This window comes from Carassius gibelio, chromosome B5 (genome assembly GCF_023724105.1).
Source record: "Carassius gibelio isolate Cgi1373 ecotype wild population from Czech Republic chromosome B5, carGib1.2-hapl.c, whole genome shotgun sequence".
Taxonomy (NCBI): Eukaryota; Metazoa; Chordata; class Actinopteri; order Cypriniformes; family Cyprinidae; genus Carassius; species Carassius gibelio.
The window spans coordinates 27,027,656-27,051,155 of NC_068400.1; the positions used below are offsets into that span (position 1 = coordinate 27,027,656).

The 23,500-nt window shown below is 37.6% G+C and overlaps 1 protein-coding gene across 11 annotated transcripts in view; it reads left to right on the top strand.

Annotated features, from left to right (window-relative positions):
- The window catches only part of mef2cb (myocyte enhancer factor 2cb), a 71,570-nt gene that overhangs the window by 22,086 nt on the left and 25,984 nt on the right, over positions 1-23,500 (top strand). For all 11 annotated transcript variants that reach the window (XM_052556504.1, XM_052556513.1, XM_052556512.1 and 8 more), the window contains 2 exons: positions 8,624-8,814; positions 19,637-19,840. In XM_052556504.1, coding sequence (XP_052412464.1) covers positions 8,761-8,814; positions 19,637-19,840 — 258 coding nt within the window. In that variant the 5' untranslated portion in view covers positions 8,624-8,760. The remainder of the gene's footprint in view (positions 1-8,623; positions 8,815-19,636; positions 19,841-23,500) is intronic.

Genomic DNA, 23,500 nt, shown 5'->3' on the forward strand with positions numbered 1-23,500 from the left:
CAAATTTAATTCTCTTTTCACAGGACCGCTGTAGGGTAGAGTGAAACAAATTGTCATCGGAGATTTCCAAATGAACAAAGCTTTTAATTAGTCTGATTAGAATGCCGTGGTACAGAGGGAGAAGAGGGGATAGAAAAATGTGCAATGAAATAATCAGAGGATCATCCGAGCATGCTGTCTTGTGTTGCCGGGAGGTCACATGACTTTGTCTTCTCTCAGAACTATCACCCTCAAAAACATGGCTGACATTGGCATTCTCTGCCAGCAATCTTTTTGGGTGAAGATATCAGGCCTTATCTGTTGACAGTGACGAGCTTAGGGTTTTTTGTTTTTTCTTTTCTTTTATTAAGTTCTTTGTGTGCAACGCTTCACAGCAAATGCGTTTGTCATTCTTGTTTTAGCATAAACATGCCTGTTCATATACAATTCAGCTTTCAACAAGAGTGACGCTGCTTTCTAGAAATGATGTGACTCTTTTACATTTTCAGAATTGTAAAAGTAATTTCAGTTAAACTTGAGCTCACATTTTCATGCAAAACAATGTGAGAGCCACTGCGAGTTTGTGTTTTTAAATAATGTCATATCAATCGTAACTTTATGCTGAGTTAGTCGCAATAGATTGCATATACTTTAGTCACTATCATTATAGTTACAGATATATTGACAATTAAAAGGGGTTTGACCACAGTTATTAATTCCTAAATGATTCAGTGCACTTCTGAAAGATGATGTACCGTAGGGTTATTCAAATCTTGCCCTGGAGGGCCAAATGCGGTGCAGAGTTTAGGTCTAACCCTAGTTAAACACACATGAGCATGCTAATCAATGTTTTTGAGATCATAAGAAAATCACAGGCAGCTGACAGCTGATCAGGGTTGGAGCCAAACTCTGCACTGCAATGGCCATCCAGGTGAATAGTACTGTATGAACAGAACAAAATGAAACCAGATAGTAAATATGATTGTTTATCTCAAACACTGAAGGTGTGAACGCAGTAAAGGTGTGAACGTAGTAAACACAGTCATAGTCATTGTTAATGAAATTACATGTCTATCATGCAAATGAGTCTGTTTCTCTTTGGGTTTTTTTTTTTCTTTCTTTTTTTTTGACATGCTAACGTAGTTTGTTATTTCAGTTCTCCTTTCTGTCTTTAACTCTGTTCCAGTATACTAAGAACTCACCCAGAAGTCTGAGAGATTCTTTGAGGTAATGCCTTATTGACCGATGAAACCACCCAAAGCAACTCACGCAATCTCCATTTCATGTCCACCGCACGGCCATCGCCCTGTTGACCAAGACCAAGCCGCTGTTAGAGCTTTAATTTTTGCCTTATTTCTTTACTAACAGCTGTTCGGCCAGAACAGGACAGTGATCAGTCATTACACCATTCACTCAGTATGTGTCTGTCAGCTGAGCAGCTGGCTTCAGCGTGCCTCTTTCATTTACAGTTGACACAGTATGTTGTGCCATGCTTTTCTTGGGCCAGTAACCAATCGCTAATTGAAAGATAGCTCTCACCTTCCCTGGTTCTGGCTTTAGCTGGCCACACTTCTCTGTTTACTGACTTCATGAAGGATGCAACTGCTGTTCACACCCTTTCATTCTATTTTCCACTGTGGCGCTAGATCAGGTGCCACCATATGAAAGACCAATACTACTGCGCTTTTTCATCAGACTTTGCACCAAATATCCAAACTTTCCCATTACAAAGTATTCAGAAAGCAATTCATCTAATTAGTTGGAGACAAAAACATACTATTCGTGACACAAAAGGAAAATATTAGGCAGGTTAAACACTATATCAACAGAGATTCTGAAGTGTGCAACAAGTAGACACTATGAGAGTCATCAAAGTGAGGGTGTGCAGTGGAGGGTCATCAAATTTAAACTGTTTTAATTATATATAATTCAATTATTTAGTTATTTTTATTATTTAAAAAAAATATGAGCCGTTTGGCTGTAGTAAGTAAGCTGTAGCTGTAACTTGCCATCATACATACAGAATGTATTTCAGAGGTTAAAAATACTTCATTAAATTCAGTAATTAATGGTATATTAAATATATATTTGGATATAGCCAAAGTATTTGTCTTTGAGATTGGAGAGATTCTTGTATTAAATTGAAACTGATAACTATATGATAACTACTGAAGACAATAGAGAGTTCGACAAATGATTTAAAGTTAAAATTGTTACAGCGATTTGAAACTGGATTCAAACCAAATAGTGCTGCTTACAGTGTAAACTCACATATTTGACAAGAGCATCTTATATAATCGTACATGATTCTGTGCCAAGATTCTTGGTTGTTTTGACAAAGAGAGGTGAACTTTGGGAAGTCAGAGGGGTAGGAGTGTTATTTTAAGGTACTTGTAGAACTATTTTAGTAATTAGCTGTTGATTCCTGTAGAGACAGAGGGAAGGTATTTCAGCAGAGTCCTGAAAGAGCGCCCTGTATCACATAAATAAATCCCTCCACCCAATGCCCTAATCTAGCAAAGCACCTGAAAAGAGTTATTCACTAATCACTGCAAAAACAGAACAGCAGTTCATCTATAATTTTACACTTTTGGTAATAAAACCTCACATTACATTTTTTTTTTTTTTTTAAGTCTCTCTTCATCTTTGCCCTTTTTCTATCCGGGTTGAAACGAGTTTATGAAACTAATGACTTAAATCGTCTGGAAAATAAGATGGGCTGTGAAATCAGTTTTACTATCTCAGAATGAGGTTGTTTTGTGTGATGAAATCTGATTATGGTGTGGATGGCTGCCGTGATTTTTTTTTGACCATATCTGCTGAATGTTGGTAAAGCCTTGTCATTAAAGTTATGGCCTTCAGTGCTTAAAAAGTAAAAACCGCAAGATCTTTTTGTCAGGGCTTGCATCAGTCAAGGCCGTTTGTTTACAGTCAGCTGTGGCTCAAGCCCTCAAGTCTTTTTCTTTCTATTCTTCTCTTCTTTTTTCTTCTTTTCTGGCCTGGAGAAGGAAGCGCAGGAGTTTTGGTTCCCATTTTGTGTACGCTGGAACAGTTTAGGAAAGGAAGCACCTTTACACCTTTGATTGTCTGTGGCTGCTGATGTCATTTCCTTCCACCATTCTGTGTGTGTGCATGTATGTTTCCTGTCTCTATCCAGTCATACAGTGGGGGGTCTAGGGGGTATAGATGACCATGGAGGAACCCAGATAGACACTGATGCTCTCTTACTGTAATGAGACTGTGTGTCTAACAACAGCTTTTAATGTGTTTTGACTGCATTCAAAATACAGTCCGTGGAAATTAGAGAGAATTCAAATTAAATGTGTGGTGTAATTGCTTTTCTGCACTAAACGTCCAAATATTAGTACCAATTGTAAACTGGTTAAGCAATATGGCGGATGAACATAAGATTTTTTTTTTTCCTATCGGTGCACAGAAGAAAAACCTTTTAATTTGTGTTTTTATATTTACTAGAAATAATTATCATACAGTTTAACAATCATTTTAAATGTTTTCTTTTTGTTGCAAAATTCTCAGATTTTCCTTCTTAACAAAAATTTGCCAAAAAAAAAAAAAAAAGATTTATTTAGTTATAATGCATCAAATCTTACATTTGCATAGGTTAGCGTTCATTCGTTAGAAAAGTCTGTACCATTTAATACAATTTGAAAATCCACACGCAAAACAAAAATGCATTCTGTATGCCAACCATTTTTACCAGCACTCATTATGATCTTCATTTCCAGGGTCGCTCCCACACTGACCGGATCTCAGGATCAGGTCACCCATCCTGTGTCTTTTCCACAGCCGAGATTTATAGGCACTCTTCCCTCAGGCAGACACTGCCACACTTAAGAAGCACTGCCCATAATGACTTTATACAGACAATAGGCTGTTAGCTCTCTCGCTATGGGCTCCCTGCCCCTCGTCAAGCCCAAACCAAAGAGCCTCACCTCCATGAATATATGTGTTAAAGGAAAAACCATTGAGCGTAAATAACAGTATTTATTTAGTTTTGATGATTACTAAATAAAAAAAAATTATTCGGATTGAGATGTGGAAAAAGTCTCAAGGCTCAAAATCGCGCCTTTGTATTGGAATTGTTCGGAAGACATATTAAAAATTGTTTTTTGGCCTCTTCAAGGAAATGAGAGTTTATTTTAAAAGAGTGAGAGTTTATTTAATATATCATGCACCTCCTAAAAGGTTTACTTTCTGCCCCGTAATATGTTATTTCAAATCTTCGCAACCACATTTCCCACGAGGATAGAGGATACTGCCCTTTTTTTTCAAACACAAGCAAGTACCAAATGTCTTGCAGATGTGCTGCGAAGAAAAGCAAAGAGGGAAAGTTGAAGCCAGAGAGTTTACGAAGGGTGGCAACATTGCGCTGAGGTCAATTTCTCAAAAGATCAACTCCTGTCTGATTGTAATAATAACGTACAGATGACTTTAATGTGGTGGGAGTCAAGCACCGCTGCACTGTTGCGCAGATCGCGCCAGATCTCAATAAAAGCGAAGCCTGCCAGAGTTGTGTATCTCATCAAAACAAGTGTTTCATTATCAGATATAGTCTCTGTACTTTTTTACAAATATATTCATGGCATTTGCATCTTATTAATTTTTTCATTCTCAGCCAGAGACCCCTTAGAGAATCAAAAAATTGCTTTGTATCTTTTTTTTCATCTAAAACAAAATTATATCGGTGAGCATGAAGAAGTCATATTCACTTTATTAGGACTTTGACAGTAAAATTGTGCGCTTTCGAAACATTTTTTTCTTTTCTGGTGGAACACTAGGGATGGAGCCGACCCAGAATCATGCCTGTTTATCAACGTACTCATTGCCCTTATAGTTCCATTTCTTAAAGGCAGAGAGAGAGACAGAACGAAAGAGAGAAAAACACACAGCACCTCATTACATCCCAGTGTCGGCGCCCCCACCTCTTTCTCCTTTCTACCCACGATTTCTCCTCGTTCCCCCACCACCCTTGTGCTCTGTGGCAGGGGAAGAGCGGCATGGTTAACAGATGGGAGGGTGGACGGCAGATTCTCCTCCTTTTCCTCTAGAGAGACCTGCTCACATCTCTCTCGTTCTCCTTTGGGTTTCTCTTTTCGCTTGGATTTGCTCTTTGTACGCGTTTGAGCCCAATATATCAAATGAGAAAGGTTGTGGGTTAACTTGTGTTATCTTTCTCTCTCTGTCCTGTAGCATCCTTCTGTGACCCTTCAGCCCTTTGGTGGTGACCCCTCTTCCAGGCTTTCTTCTGTCTATCACACTAAGCCAAGTCTGTCCTGATGTTCACTTTCAGGGGAGGGATCTTTTTGGCACTTGTCTCTCTCTCTCTCTCTCTCTCTCTCTCTCTCTTTCGCTCCCCATATGCTTTGGCTATGGATTAGTGAATTGGCTTATCATGGCAGAGAAAGCCTGTTAGTAGTCCCTCTCCGCCTTACTCTTTTCTCCCTTTCTGGCATAATTGCACATACTAAACCTAAAACCCTCTCACACTCATATATATTTAATCTCAAACGCGCACACAGTCTTTGTTCCCTTGATTTCATCAGGGGTCAGTCACTCTTACGCATCAAGAACAGACATATTCAGCCATATATTGTACTTGAGTGCTTGTGTGGCGGCGACAGGACCGTTTTTATATCTAAAGCGCCTCTGGCTGCTGATCAACCACAGCTTGTCTGCTGTAGTTCGGCTTTACTGGTGTAAATTGGATTGTACTCATCTGTGGTAATCTGAAAGCAGATGAGTGTGAGCGTGTGTACATGTAAAGGAGGGGATGACGGAAAGAGAGAAGATGGGGGAGGTGGGGTGGCCGGGGTGTACAGGGTGAAGGGAGAATGAGAGGTTGTGCTGAAGTTGAACCAGGTGAGGGAAGGATAACTGGTGCCTCAAATCATCCCATTCCCTCCCAAAAAAAAAAAAAAAAAACATTTACTCTTAAGTCACACTTAAAATGAATGGATATCTTTATATGCTTTAGATAAAAAAAGACAAAATTTGTACAAAAGCTTTTGTTGGTAATGACTGCTTCAAGACGCCTCCTGAATGGAGAAACTAGTCACATGCATTGCTCAGGGGTGATTTTGGCACATTCTTCAACACAGTCTTCAAGTCTGGAAGGTTCTGTGAGCATCTTCTATGAACTCTAATCTTTAGTTCTTATTTTCTGTTGGATTCTCAGATGACTGGCTGGGCCATTCTAGCAGCTTTATTCTCTTTTTCTGAAACCAATCAAGAGTTTCCTTGGCTGTGTTTTGGATCATTGTCTTGCTGGAATGTCCACTTGTTTCATCTTCATCATCCTGGTACTGTAGGTGTTGGGACTGAACCAACTAATATTAATATCCACTGACTAGTGGCAGGTTTGCTTTCTACTTACTGATAGATTTCAGCTGGTGTCTTGGCTTTCCTTGCCTATTTGCTCCTCCCTTTATTCATGTGTTCAATCATTTTTCCCGGCATCGTTCCATTTTGTTACACATCAGTTGATTCCTGAACATGTTTGTTTTGTTTTCTTTGTATGTATGGATTACTTGGGGTGTTAAATCTGGTGAAAATGTTATGTCAACAGCACCTTTAGAAATATATGTACTAAGAAAAATGGTGACGTGTTCAATACTTATTTTACCCACTGTAACTACGCATCTATCTTAATGTCCATAGGTAATGCGAGGTCACTGAAAGAATAAGTAAGTAAATAAATAAAAAATATTTTAAAAAGTTAAATCAGGTTTTCTTTACATGTCTACAGGTTTAATAATTTGTTATCTAATGCTATAACATTCATACTTTCATTCATTTCAGTTGTTGGTGCCACTGTAAACACGAGTCAGTCTCCAGATGAATCCCATTAAAAGCTGTTTAAAATTATGTAAGGTCCACGTTGAGACTCTGGCATGGTTGAATCAGGGATTACAGACCTGTCATTATCAATGAGGAAGCTTCTCTTTGAGTCGCAGCCATTGACCCTGTTTTGATTGAGTTAACTACTTAATCAGCTTTCAAATGTGAGCAGTGAAACCGCACTCTGTGACGCCAGGTCTGCTTGCTGCACGATGAGTAAATATTTACACGGGTGTCCAGTCATTATCACCAGCTTGTAGTTGAGTTGTTTTGCTTCTTGTTTTATGTCTTTTACATTGGTCCTCTAAACAATCATCAAGCCCCTTCGGATTTCGCCACTTACACGTTGAGACGTGCTCGCTAACGGTCCAGCTAACAGCTATTGTTTGTATGCTAATAGAGTGTAACTTATTCACAGCTATTATTAGAGACAAAGAAAAATAAATCATATCCATATCAGCACAAGGTTGTATTTATGGCGGTGAAACTTTGTATTTAACAACTATATTTCAACGGCACAGGGAATCCAACAAATCAGTGCGGAATTTGGGAAATTAGCCACACTGTATGAAATGAAGATGGAACTGAGCCAATGAAATTAGAGTTTGCTTGCGGTTTAACTCGAATAACATGAAAACGTCTCTGGAAAGCTTTAAAACCCCTACTCCACCCATAAGCACTTGATTATTAATAAAATAGAGCAGCATGGCAGTGCGGATAGACGTGAGAAGCGCAGCGTATCCTTTAGGTGGATCTACATCAATGTTCCTTGCGCGCTCTGGCAGGTGAAATCTGGTTCAGAAAGAAGAAAAAGAGCTGGAGAATAAAGAGAAAGCAATGGAGGGCTTTTAACGTGACACCACTGACAGCTTTACTGCATTACAGCAAGCTTAAATAATGGGACACTCATTTGCATAATGAGGGGCGTTATCACCTCTACTGTCAGAATAAAACACAACAACACTTCTGCCGCTCCTCCCAGAGATGAATCGGGTTGGCCTACTTTACAGCACCAAAGAGGTGCGCACATGCACACAAACACCGGCACGCACACACGTGTGTTCTGTGATCGTGCTGTGTGGATCTGAGCTGTGAGCACTTTATAGAAAGCCTGGGTTAGCTTCTTGGGTGAGGGCAGCCTTTCAAAAGCAGAAAGAGCTCAGCAGGAGGGCCTGATAAAGGCCCCGCATACCTTTTTCCCTGAGAGACGGAGAGCCGAGCAAAGCCGCGACGTGACAACGGGATCATATTCTAGAGAGGGTTAAATAAGGATGGCCCACGTTTCCATTCAGGTTCTTCTTCTGATCTATTGGATGGTAAAGCCTCATCTCATCATCAGCCACAGTTTGGTTGCATCCACACGCATTTTCAGCTAAAAGGGCAATTCCAATGTGTTCGTTCGGCGCGCTAGTGACAACTCTGTGCAATGTTACACCAGCGTTGTTTAGGAAAGTGGTGCTGCTTGTCATTCGGGCGACAGTAAAATTTACACTGCAAATGATTAGAGCTGTTAAGTTAGTGGCACTTCCAAAACACTGTCAAATTCTCTGTGACTGTAGAGAGAGCATGACAGTGCTGTCTACCCTCATAGTCGCAGCCGAAGCGCGAGAATCTGATTTGCATGATATTGATGGCAGAAAACAGCGCTGCCTCGGATCGTCTGCAGATTCTTTTGTCTTTATTTGCTGTCCCATGTGGCTCAGACTCTGCCTTCCCCTGTTTTTTAACGCTGCGGTTTTGCCATTTTTCATCTGACTTAATGCCTTTCTCTCTCTGCCTTTTGCAGGTACAGCTACTGGAATCTTTGAATTGAGCGGAGGAAGTCGAGAGAAGAAAGCCCGGTTTGAAGAAAAAGCGAGCCAAAACAGAGGGACAAAAGAATAAAGTTCATTAGAGCAAGAGAGAAACGAAAAGACGGGGACAATGGGGAGGAAAAAGATTCAGATCACACGGATTATGGATGAACGTAACAGACAGGTGAGTCACATTGACCAGAAGGAGAACAAAAACCACCTCTAGACTACTTCCTTCACAGAAGTTTGATGGGTAATTTCAAACCAAAATAGACCAAGTAGGTGGTGTGCGCAGGCTAATTGTTGGCGTCCTCGCATGCCGCCAACTCTTGCTTATGGCTGTGGAATATTACTTTAGAAGGGGCAGGGTGGGTGGAGAACACAAACACACAGAGATGGCAATGGTGGAATGATGCCACATGCTTCAGGGCTTTAGGTGGAGTCAACACAGAGGTAGAAGATGGCCCTCGAGGGGCCCTCCTGTCTTAGCTAGTAGTTTTCCTTTTCAACTTGGCTCTCAGCTTTGACTAGTTTAGACACTAAGATAATAAAATATATATATATATTAATTTGGCTTTAAAAAAAATCTGTTAATGCATTCAAATTCAAATATAAGGAAATCATTTGTATCTCCATTTCTCTGGCCCTGAAGCAGAATCAAGTCGGGAACACACAAAAACTGGCAGATATTATGCATAGCAGATACTGTAGTTGTATTGATCGTATTGGTTCCAGTTACATAGACACTTGTTTTACTGCAAGATCAATAAATGTTGTTTAGGTTTGACCATTTACATTTGACTTCTTATGGAAAACAAGTAGAAAACCTGGAAAGCAGTTTGACAGAAAGTAACCATGACTAGTTTGAGGTTTTTCACTTTGCATCGCAGGGCCATGCAGAGAATTTTGGAGGGGCAGGTGCTCAAAAGTATATAAGGGACATATGGAACACAGCTTTAAATAGGGCTGTGCTCCTTGCTGATACATGTATCGAAACGGATGCTCCTGTATTAATAGCAGCAAATGCCATGACACAGTTTTTTAAAAAGAAACACAGAACAGAAAAGACCATTCTAATTTTAAAAGTTAAATACATTTTGCACCTCTTAATTACTGTGGAATTACAAACTGAATTATATTATAGATAGTATTATTAGTATTAGTATTATTATTGATTTTACAGGTTATGGTGATTTTGTTATGGTAAACACTACTGTGTTGTTGTCGAAAAAATATTATTATTTTTTTTAAATTATTTAAAATGGGATTCTCTTCTAATCCTGTTCTAAATTTATTAATTCAGTTTATTTATTAATTCAATATGATAAGTATAATTCGGAGGGTGAGAAATTCAGTATAAGCCTGTTTTACCAGTGTAGTGATAATTGGTTTAAGGCAATTTTTTCAATAAATACTCTAATAATAATAGTTCAAAGTAGGAAAGTTTTTTTAGTCAGATAACAAAGACAAGACCCCTCGACACACTTTATACTCTAATCAATCAAACAGCAAGAACAAAAGAGAACATACACCTTTGTTTTTATTGCTGTGTGTACAACTGTATTAGCTGCATTTTTATTATTTAATGAATATTTAATTAAATAAAATGTGTGTTCACGGAAAGGTTTCTAGATTTAAATTAAAAGAGACAGTATTGATAGTCTTTACATGAGAGTTTTAAGTTTTATTCATATCCAAAATGAGGAGATGTGAGTATCAGGAGCGCTAAACACTCTTATCCAGTGTATGTTTCATTCATTCATACTCGAAGCCGGAGGGCGCTCTCACGCAGAAAGTCCAAAACAGACTCATAGAAGTAATAACTTATGATGTGCAGGACATCCCTAAAATGGACGAAAGCATCCGGCAAATGCTGTATCTGAGCTGGATAAAAAGCAGAAACATTTTTACTGATCAAACTTGAAGACAATAAACACACTATTGCAAAAAATATATGGTTTATTTGTGTTTTTCAAGTTATCTCCAGGTATAAAAATGAATAAACTATATGAATAATGCAGTACTGATTGACATATAATTTAGTATAGAAACTATGCAATATATTTCCTGCCTTATTCTGTGATAAAAAAATAAAATAAAAATTACCCGTTATAAATCATGCAATTGTCAATTGGAAGATATTGAACAAAAATATTAAATTACTCAAGGTGTCTGAAATTGAGGGATCGTCAGGTGAAAGGTCATCGTGTGGATCATTTTATTTACGGCTAAATTATTATTCATTAATTTTACTAATAGTAAGATTGGACAGGCCTTCACAAAAGGGTGTTTAATAATAAATAAATAAAAAACAAATAAATAAATAGTCTCGACAAAAGGGCACTTTGGGCATCAAGGGGAAAAGGGGCAGATGCTAAAGCACCCACCGCACCCCCTTCTGCACGTGCTTGCAGTATATCGTAACGTGACTCTCTGAACAGTCAACCAGAGTCCTCACATCCTTTCACAGGATGACACTCTGTCACAGAAACAGACATTCGTAGTTCCTCAGTCTGGTCTGGAGAAAAAAAAGATGTGATTTTGGGAAAAGGACTTGGCTAACAGTTGATATGACTGAGTAAGACCATACTGCTGCAGTTAATGGCTGCTGTCTGGACCTTGGGTGGGTTGATCAATTATTGAAGATAGTGTGAGGGCCCGAGGAGAAGTGGAGGAAAAAGAAAGAAAAAAGCGGTGAGGAAAGTAATGGGCGTGTCAGCCGGAGCAGACGGAGGGGGCACAGTGACATTAGTCATTCAGTACTTGTGGGTTGAGTAAGTCCTCCCCCTTGAGGAAACCAGAGGCTCACATGCATGTGGGCACTCATGCCAAACGCTGAAAGAATGAGTCAAGGTACTTCTCAAACCAGAAACTTCTCTGTTCTCTGTTTCTATTTATTTTGAAAAACCAACAAGTTTTGAGATTAACGAGGCATCATAATGAATTTGCTTCTGAGTTTAAAATAACATTAACATGTACGGATTTCAAAGGTTTGTGTGTATGAAAAATCCAAGTTGTATTGGTGAATTTAAGCTTGCTTGAAGGAATAGTTCATCCAGAAAGGACATTTTTCTTATATGACTTTATGCAGGTCTTTGCATACAGTGACAATTCATATATGTCAAGCTCTAAAAACAACAAAAAGCATAAGTAGTCCATCTGAGAATATGTGATATTAGATCTCATTAATGTTTAAAATATATTTGATTTAGAGTCATTGCTTAGGGAAACAAAATATAAGATAATGACTTATATTTTAGCCCCCCCACAATTTATTTTTTAGGGGGAGATTGGCACAATAAGTGACTATTAACTGCCATTATATAGATTCTTCTCTTATCCACAGATAAAATCATGAGTCTATAATGACAGAATTGTCCTTTTTTTCACTATTTTCTACTTTCATTGCTCCGAGACACTAGAGTTTCTAATCATGAGCAAAGATAAAAAGGAGAGGAGGAGGGGGGCTGAGGTCAGGATGTTTTTGGCGAGGCTATCGGATTGCACAGAGAGCATCCTGTCTTGGTGTTATCGCCGTTCTCTTCTCCTTCTCTCTCTCTTTTCTCTCACTCCCCCTTAACTAGACTTCAAGATCAGAGATTGATACAGGAAGGACACCTGATGAGAGTCAATGCCACAGATTTCCAGGTCTTGGGATAGAAAAGAAGAAAGGCAGGGCACAGAAACAAACAAGGATATGTATTTCCTTTTGACCAGTTTCCTTAAATATGGTTGAAATTAAGCTTTTCTTACTCTACTGCATTACTTATGTATCTTTGAATGTTAAGATGCAAGACGCTTTGTGGGATTGACCTCTTGGCTCAAGTAAACTTCCAATCTGCATGATTGCAGTGTTGCAAGACTAGGAGTAGATATAGTATGTTAACATTTTAAATTCTTCTAACTATTTATAATATGAGGTATGACCACATCTTTAGCCGTATGTCAGCATCTTTAATGAAAACCAATACCAAAACCTTCTGTGGCCTTGCATAGTGATAAGAATAAGCTCATAAATTCTCCATAGAGATTTTGATCAGAAGATGCTATGCTGAAAATATGCAATCATAAATTGTGTATTTATAGAGTATGCGCCATGTTCGACAGCTGGCACAGGGGTTATCATTGACTCTTGTCCTCTTGCTGCCATTCATCTGGGGCTGTGGCAAACAACTTGCTTCTTTGTATTACAAGTGAAGCATGAAGACAGACATCACAAGACAAGAATGGATGGCCTTTGACTTAATAAGGTTTTTTTTTTTTTTTTTTGCTTTTTCTCTCCCCTCTAGCTCTTAATGTGTTGAAGACATGGCTGGGGCTGTGCATATTTTCACTTCCTCTTTAAGGAAATCTTTCCATACTGAAGCCAAATAAACAACAGACTGTTTCAATGGTGTTACCTTAAGCTCGACATTCTTGAGATGTTTGCTCTCTTTTCATGCAAATGCAACACATTTTTGTAGCAGAGTTTCATTTTATGGGTGACCAAATTCGAAAAAGGCAATGCTAATAATAAATTACTAAAGAATTATGTATTAAAATTTATTAAAACAGAATATATGTATATAAAATATATGCATTTAAAAATTATTACAAAATAATAATAATTTATTTCAGTGATTTGTTGAATGTTCAGCTTCAGTGAAAATCAGCTTCCAGTCTTCAGTGCACTTGAGTCTTCAAAAATTATTTCCATATGCTGATTTGATTATGCTTTATATTTTGTGTGTGTGTGTGTGTGTGAGTGTGTGTGTGTAAAAACTGTGATACATTAATAATAGATTTATCAGTTTCTGATCAAAAATTTACTTTTCAACTGTAGTCTATATGAAAATATTTTTGATATAATAGCATATACTTTTTTATTAATGTGTTAACATTTGTTTATACATTTTGCCTGATTAGCTAATAAAAACAAGGCAGGATAAGCAAAAAATTGAATTAAAACTGAATTAAAAAATATATGGTAAAAACCTAAACCTACACAGTGCATAAGAATCAATGTTTTCAAACATTTAATGTTGAATGCTCAAAAATCTTTGGCTCGACTGTCGTCTTCCATCATTTCCTTGCTGATATCACCTCTTCCAGATTGGCAGCTTCACTACGGCCCACCCTGCTTCTGGCGCCATGCTTATGGGCACAAGGCCTCAGTCGCCCTGGGCGGCCACTTTGGCTCCGTAGCCCACCTCCTGAAAACACTTGCACAGAGCAAGGCACCTCCAGCAGGCCTCCCTGGCGTTGACTGGCTGCCCAGAAGCTTAGACAGAGGGCATCAGTGTGAGGAGCCTGGCTTTCTTCCCCCCAGCCACTCAAACACTTTCCTGGGCACGTCACATGAAAGGACCTCCTGTGTCATAAAAGTGCTAGCTGCATCGCTAACAAGAGCATGCTTACTGTCTAATTTTTCACACTGCTGGATACACAGCATACACTTACCGGCGCGTTTGAGAGAGATGAATCTGTGTAATAATTATATTAAAATAAAATGATGTTTAGTCAGTTGTATTTGGAAACTAGTGTACATTTTTAATCTTACAAAAGTACATTTTAAATAAATGCTGTTCTTTTGAACTTTCAGTTTCAGTCTTCACAAAAATATTTAGTAGCATGACTGATGACTTATTTTGATAATGTTTCTTGAGGACCACATCAGCATATTAGAATGATTTGTGAAGGATCATGTGATGCTTATAACTAATGGGTGCAGAAAAATTGGGTTTCAGATCTAAGTAGTCGTTTAATATACATATAAAAACAGTTATGTAAAACTGTAATAATATTTCACAATATCACTTTTTACAGTATCGTTTGATCAAATAAATGCAGCCTTTGTGAGCATAAGAGACTACTTTCAAAAACATTCAAACGTGAACCAAACATGTGAATGGTAGTGTATAGTTCATTTTGATGTCTTCTATTCCATTTTTATTTGAATGGGACAAAAAGGAAATGATTACTCACTTTGATATGAGCTCAGGGTTTAACCTACAAAGAGCAAAAAGAACAATTGCGAAGAATTTGGGATTTTCCTCGGCAGAAAAGGGGACAGTTGTCACACATTACTTCTGTATTAGAAATCCGTTTTCTGGAAGTTCATTCAAAAGTACGCACTTTAATTGGCACTCAGCATGCACTAGATGTGGTTTTCACCCCTCTAACTGACTTGGCAAATGCAGGCACCACACGTTACCACACGTTCTGTAGGCTTCTGTTACCTTTCTTTTCATCTCTGCCTCATGATGGTGTGATGGCATGGAGACAGAGCTTGATTCAGCCACCCATGACAACAGAGGCGTCTCTCCAATCAACAACGGAAAGGTGTAAAACAGTTTGAGTAAAATTAACAGCAAGAAAATAATGAGGCCCTCTGGGTATCCCATCACCCCTTGCTCTCCTCTCCACGATTCCCACCTTTCTCTTGTGATCGTTACCTCTGTGCCTGTCTCCTCAAGAAACACGCTGTGCGTGTTTTTTCACTTTTTCATCTGTCTCTCCCTCTCTCTGTCTTATTTTTCTGCTTCTCCACCAACATCTTCTCAAAAATTCCTTTGCTTCCGCGAAGTGTAACTTCTCCAAATTTCTCCTCTTAGAATTTATCTTCTTGAAATTCTTTTGTTCCTCTTACGCTAATTGTTATTCCACTTTTCTTCTCATTATTCAGTGATTTTCTTGTTTTCATTTTTCACGCAGGTTTTGCTTCTTATTATATTTCTGCTGATGACCTTCAAAACATTCTCTTTGTTACAGCAAGTGACGCTCAGTAAGGTTTTGAAAGCAGTGCTTAATGCAATTTTGTTACTATCAATGTAGTTTAGAAGAAACAGAGCACAAACGCATCTCCTAACATCTTTTAACATTTAAATATAAGCTGTTTGGAAAGGAAGTCGAATTTGTGTTGGGTAAACATGTCTATTGTCAATACAACCCCTACTGTGAGACTTCACCATAATGATTCATAAAACACGGAGCGTGAGCGGGGAGATTTCGGGGTGCGTGGGTCGCACGGATGATGGTGCAGGGGCAGATGGTGACAAATGGACATTCATCCTCCCTGTCTCTGTCCTCTAGAGGAACTCCCCAGGGGAAAAATGCACTGGAGGCGGGAAGCAGAAGCGAAGCCATTGTGAAGGGGAAGCTGTCAGTCAGGCACTTCCTGTTATGAGAGGAAATGCATACAAATGTGCTTCCTGACCTCCCCCCTCCGACTCCCCCTCGAACACGTGCACACACACACACACACACACCAAACTCAGGCTGGGAATCGGACCATTTGTCTCCGTTCTCCCTTTCATTCCTTCTGTTTGGCAGTAGAAAGTGATTCTCAATCCTTTGAACAACAGTTCAAACTCACCTCACCGGTACGTGCGCGACGGCACATTTAAGTCTACGTACTCGGCAGTTTGTTTGCCATGCATGACAAGAATTTGCTCACATGATAAGGGCTTCACACTTCTGCGGTCTACAGGTTCAGGGTTCGAAGAAACAAAATCACGATCGTTATGAACCGTGGTCCATCATTTCTTGCAGCTCTCACCACATCTAGGAGGTGTTGCAACTGGCATTTTCTGCAATTAGCACGCTGGCTCGCTGAAGGCTCATGAGCTCCGCGGATAACAAGGAATGAGATTGCGGAGGCAGGTAGCGAGCAGGAGAAGCTGGAGAACATCACACTTAAGGCCCCTGTGACTACATTATTCTGGCATGTTTCATATATGGTGAACTTTGTACCAAAACATAGATTTTTGAGATAATGTGTAGGAAGTCATTTGCTTTGAGTTCTTCATCGTCAGGTGAAATAAAATAAGTCATTTTAGCTAGTATTCAGTAGTGTGATATCAAAATGGTGGCCACTTTGTGTAAAATAAGCAGCTTTTATCAGGCTACTGGTTTTAGTGTTTCTCTCATGTTGAGTGGACATGATTTTAAACAGATTTTCCACTCAGATTTGGGGGGGTAAAACTTAATAGTATAGTTCACCCCAAAGTAAAAACATTATTTTATCATTTATTCACCCTCAACTTTCTTTTCTCAACAAAACACAAGAGAAGACATATTGAAGAAACTTCAGAAAGTTTCAGAAATATATGACAGAATTTTATTTTGGGGTTGAGTCTCCATTTAGGATTTTACACCTTAGACATAAATGTGACCCTGTACCACAAAACCAGTCATAAGGGTAATTTGTATATATATTTTTAATACATAAGCTTTCCATTGATGTATGATTTGTTAGGATAGGGCGATATTTGGCCGACATATAACTATTTGAAAATCTGCAATCTGAGGGTGAAAAAACCCCCCAGAGAAAATCACCTTTACATTTGTCCAAATTAAGTTCTCAGCAATGCAATTACTAATCCAAAAAAAAAAAAAAAATATTAGTAAAAGTATACATTAAAAGTTTTGGTATATTTACGGTAGGAAATGTACAAAATGTATTTATGGAACATGATCTTTACTTCCCAATGATTTTTGGCATGAAAGAAAAATTTATCAATTTGGCTTTTGCCACAAATTTACCCATGCTACCCTTGAATGTTTTGTGCTCCAGAGTCACAAACTGAAATATACCTGAACTTGTGTTAATTACTAGCAAAGTAAAATTATAAGGAAACTTTATGGATTTGATGGACATCAAAACAATATAAATGCATTTGCAAAAAGCCACCGATGAAGGATTTGTGAAGTATCTTTAGAATTGGGTTATTTGTGTTTGACTGTGGGTGTTGATGTCATTGGCCACAGTTTTTAGCTTGACCGCAGCGATTATTAAAAGTCCTTATACCTCCATATCTGACTATCTGTGTGATACAACATCCTCTTTCAGAGAACTGCATGCCCTGCAAATTTCTACATTTATTTTGGATCTGCGAATTAATGACTGACTTTGTTATTTCTTATTCAAATAATCCAAAATTCAAAGTCTGTTCATCAAACACACTATTCAGCATTTTCTTTTCTCAACCTGCTGTCATACCGGAGGTCAAATCATACAAATGACAGATTTTTTGGTTTATTCTTTTCGCATCTTGTCACACTTGCCAAATCTCCAGAAGTCTGAAGAAGAAACCTCTCAGAACTGCTATGCCACACTATAGAGGCTTTCTCAGGAAGCTCAAAACTCGCATTGTGGCTTTATCTTGGAGAAAAGGGAGCTGTCTAAACATTTGTTTTGTTGTGCCTACTCAACTTGTCAAAATGATCTTGTCAAAATGATACATAATCAATACATCATTACTTCTCTCATAAATGACTGAAAATATGATGATAGAGGATGACCAGCAGGATGAGAATCACTACTATAACTTTTGTAACTGTAATCTCTGAAGATTGAGAGAACGCTGTCAAACTGAATTGGTGAAATGCAGTTCAAGTACACAAATTATTAAAAGTGGTGACAGGACAGTTTACCCAAAAATGACAATTATTTTATAATTTACTCACGATAATATCATAGCAAACCTGCATTGCTTTCTTTATTCTGTGGGACACAAACAAATTCTTAGAATGTTTTTTTCATTTATTTATGACCCCATTGACTTTTATTATATGGACAGAAATGTTTTCCAAATATATTTTAAGTGCTCTCCAGTTGAAAAAAGTATAATGAGTTTGGAACGACATGAGAGTGAGTATTTTAGTTTTTAATTTCAGGGGGAACTATCTCTTTAAGGAGCTACTTTTACTGTTCTGGTTGATTCAGTGATATTAAATAATGTTTTTGTCTCAAATTAAACCAGTTCATTTAGATATTTCCACACACAGTTTCTGTTTAGATTACCTGACAACAAAGATTTTTACAGTACACTATAAAATGTTCCTACTTGTTACACAAGTGTTATTTAGACTTTACCCATATATTTTTTTAATTAAAACATATTTTTTAAATAATGTGTCTCTTATGTAACTAAGGCTCATTCTTTATTTTCTTTTATTTTTCGTTCAACATACCAGATAAACTAAATAGTTTCACCATGACAATGTCAGAAACAAAAGATTAGCAGCATCAAAAAATCTATACTTTATGCTAATACATGCAAATTATCTTGGTGATTGTCACATGCACAAAATATTTTGTAATGTAATGCACTTTCATAATGCAATAAATAAAGTGATATAGATTATGTATCACAATAACAGGTGCATGGGGACATTTTGGCTACATTTAAAAGAGATGAAGAGTTTAGTGGTTTGGCATCAAGGTTCCTTCTATATCATGAGCTGGTTTTGTGTGTGTGGTTTCTCAAGCATTGCATTTAAGTGCTAAAGAGACATGAAACCTATGAGGTCAGAGAGAGATGCTTCTTATTTTTAATACTGCTAATTTAGATGAGAACATGCACTGAGAAGTCATTAACAACCTCTCAAACACAGCAGCGATGATCTTTGTGTGCATGTGTTTGTATGTCTGTGCATCTGCTAAAAAACGTGCCTTTGCACACAGATGCACGCAAGGAGAATTTGCCTTCTGTGCAATTCAGACAATCTGTATTTTCTTTTGTTCCCCAGTTTACTTAAGATTATACTATGAAATGAAATCCTAATTATACAGTTAAACATTTGTATTAGAGAGGTATGTTAATGCGTAATTTGGAAGGTTATAATTCAATTATTAAAGCTATTTTCTTCTTAGGAATGCAAGAATAAGCGCAAAAGTGAAATAAGTGTTTTACTTTTGGTTAAAGAACAGAATTTTTTTTTTAAAGATCTTCAGTTGATTTATGAGAGGAAGGAGCTATTACACTATTGTCTGTTTTTCCAGATAATTTGGAAGAGCACAAAGGAAAATAAAGGAAAGTAGACAGAAGGAAAGAAAAGTAACATTGATTTTCCGAAGGAACACTGTATTTAGGACAACTCAGGAGTCAGGAATATTTAAGAGCATCAACGCACATAGAGTCATCCATCTCTGTTTTTATGCCACCAGCCAATGCTTTGTGCTACACCGTCAGCACAGCCTGTGACTTGTCTAACCTTTTTTCCCCTCTTCTGTCTCTCACTAGGTGACGTTTACAAAGAGAAAGTTTGGCCTGATGAAGAAAGCCTATGAGCTGAGCGTGTTGTGTGACTGTGAGATTGCCCTCATCATCTTCAACAGTACTAACAAGCTGTTCCAGTATGCCAGCACAGATATGGACAAAGTGTTGCTCAAATACACTGAGTACAACGAGCCACATGAGAGCAGGACCAACTCTGACATTGTTGAGGTGAGTTTCTCCGATCTGCACACACTTACCTGACATTCTCACACTGGCAGCAGGGCATTGTATTTTTTAATAATTAAAATATCTTACTGACCCCAAATATTTGAACAATAATTGTTTTTTTTTTTTTTTAATGGCATGTCTGACAAATTGAATGAACTTTAATTATTGACCTGATAAACATCATATAATTTAGTGGTGGTAACACAAAGTGTTACATGGGAAATGTAGATTGTTATACTGGGGGTCATTTGGGTTGGTTGAAAGTCTTGGCCAGTGTGTTGTGATGTATCATGTTTCAATAGACTAAAGATCATTATCATGAGATTTTGACTAGGATTCCTTGTGCATAATGCCATTGCACTCTTTTTTTCAGAATTTCTTTTTTTCTTATTTTTCATGGAGAGACTCTATAGACACAAACCCAAATGACAAGCAGTTTTTAGAGTCGAATGAACTGTAGATCATGCAGCACCTCTTTTGATTGTAATTGTAATTATTTCATTTGACTCTGTTCTTTTTGAATGCCAGCTACTTTGATGTCTGCATTTTCTCAATCAGCTTAATGCTCCTAAAGACTCTCGGGTCTTAGAGACATGTTTTTTCCGTGGGTTCCTGCCATAAACCTGAGGCCAGGCCACACTAAGCTATTGTAGCCCTCTTGAAGCAAATGTCCAAAAGCATGTTACAGAGTGAGATCTACTTTTCTGAGATGTCACAAAACATCTTAAAGAGCGAAGGTGACATACATGGGTTGACAAGGTAGTCCTACTGTATGAAGGACTTGTATGTCCTCTTTACATGAACAGCAACAGCTCCACATCTACATACAAAGTTAATATTCTTATACAAGTTAAGATCTATGGGTGAGTTTGTGTTGTGGGTTGATCTCAATCTAAGTGAACTCCAACTTCTTTACCATTAGAGTCAATCAAACAAAATGTGTTTTTCTGTCTACTTCCTTTTTTATACTGACATATGTGTCATAAGTCACATTCCCGCTCACTCTGTGGTCCATCTTCATTTCCGCTCTATCTACACTTGCTTTAATTCGCTTAGTAACTCTGCAGCTCGATAATTTCTTTTTATTTATTTACATATTTAGCGAGTGTATTTTTGCATGCATATATCTCATAAAGCCGGTTTGGCATTTATAATTAATGTATTTTTATTTCGTTTTTATGTGCTAGGAAATATCATCTCAAATGCAAAGATGGGGTTTTGTAAATTCATTGATCATCTGTCATAAAGGTTTCTTTTTTTGCCATTTTTGTCTCTTCTACAAGCTCAGACCTTGAGGCAGATTTAAAGGGCAGGTGGAAAGTGCTTGTTATTCCTGCAGTGCATCAAGGCACAATTACATAAATGCACTCCAAGCTTCAGCAGCTGTGCTAGATGAGGTTTACAATTATGAAGCATGAAGAATCTGATGGAGGACTGAATGTCATGTGCTTTTCATGTGTATTACAGTCCACACTCCATGGCCAGTAGTGTAGTAACAAAAGGAAGCATTTAATAAAGAAGATCCACTTAACACTGGGTTAAGTGGTGTAATAATTTGTTAGTATAATTATTATTAATTTCAAATTAATAATAATAACAATAATATGTATTATTATCATTATTCTTTTTTACATATGTTTGTTTTTAATAATTTAATATAATATATAATAATAATTATAATATATAATATATAATATATATAATAATAATTTAATATAATATATTAATAAGTTAATATAATTATAAATAAAGTATTATATAAAATAATTATAATAACATATTTTGTTATATTTCGATTGTATACATTGAATATTACAATGAACATAAAAATAATAATATCTGCATAGTTGTTTTAATTTAGTTTATTTATTTTGCACAATAATACAATAAATACAATAAAAGCAGAACATAAATGTACAAACCATATATTGTGCTGGGAGAGGCTAAATTACAATAACAAATATAGAAATAGAAATAACTACAAATTAATTACAACATATGTATAAAACATAAAATCCATTTAAAAAATGAAAAAATGCACCGCTGTGTAACTCCATGAAAGCTATAAATTCCTAAAGGTTTTGCTGAAATGTTAAGGTATATGGTGAAATATAATAGTTTGTAATTACATTACAATTCAAACATTACTTGTGTAACACAGGTCATACTCACAACTTGAACAAAAACTATTTTAGTTAGCTAGACCTGAAACTGTCTTTATCAATTAGCTCTGAGAAAGAAGTAAAATCATACTGGTATATATATATATATATATATATATATATATATATTTGTATTTTTAGCAAGTCCTAAACATCTTGGTTTGCTCTGCCGTGTAGACAGAAAATCACCACATGCAAACATCGAAGTGGGAAGAAAATAAAAAAGAGCATATAGCGAGTCAAACTGCTCCCATCACCAAGCAACAGCTTTAGTGGAGTTTCTTTCCAATTTGCCAGATCTGGTGTTGGAGAAATCGATTTGAAGGTGGCTAAAACGCCGCCCTAACTGGATTTGTCGACGCTGAAGTGCTGAGCTCCTGCAGGGCCCCGTTTTTCTGCTGCTAGGTTACATCACGGCCAGGGGATGTGGGCGGTAGGAGGTAAAGAGGAACAAAGCAGACTTCCTGTTGTGATGGCAGGATGGGGACGAGGCCTTGGGGTGGGCCGGAGGGGGAACTCGGCATAGGGGTATCAGTGCCATAGTTCAGCTTTGAGCTGTAGTGTGTGTGCGAGACATGTTAGACAAACACATATATCGGCTATGGACTGTCTGCTGTACATGCAGAGATTTAGCATTGTTTAAACGGGCTAAAACACACACACACACACAATCATAGAAAACACTTCTTTCCTGTCTTTGCCTGGAGTGCCTGTGGGGTGCAGTGGGAGGATGAGGAGAGGCAGGGGAGCCGGGCGCAGCGTGTGGGCGTCTTGAAGAGCAGCCCGCTACATTAGCAATAAAGCTCCGTGTAATTAGCATGTCTTTGGTTGATAATTAGCGTTGTTGGGAGAGAGGCAGTGAGAGGCTTGCCCAGCCTCTTTAGCTCTGTTTATGAGAGGCTAAAGGCTCTTCTACGCTACTCCACTGGCCCTGGCTCTTTCTTTCAGCTTATGCCTTCCGTTTTCATCCATTTTTATCTCTGCTTTTGTAAGTCAGGCCGTTCTTCAGCTGAAATCTATGCGGATGTGCCTTTCTCAATTTGGCATTTGCGTAATAAAATATATACATTTGAGAAGAGGGACATGAAAAAGCAAGAGATGAAAACTCATTAAGTTGTTGATAGATTTAAAAAAATACATTTTCAAAATGATAACCGGGACATTGGTAAATAAAAAAAAAAAGTAGTGTCAAACAAATTAACAAGTTTGTTCGTTGTTGTTGTTGTTTTTTTTCTGTTTTTTTTTTTACATAGCTCTTCGTTCCTCAATCATGGTTTGGTTGTCAAAACGCTCTCTCATTTGTTGGCATGGTTGCAATGCAGCATTTATTTGGCAGGAGATTAAAAACTTAAACAGCCATAGATTTCCCATAATGCACCGTGCCAGACCAGTTTCCCCGGCATGTTGCATTTGCAGTTGCATTTGCATTGATACTCATCAAAGCCTCTGTTTCATTATTATTACATTTAATTTTATATAACAAGAAATCAGACAATTA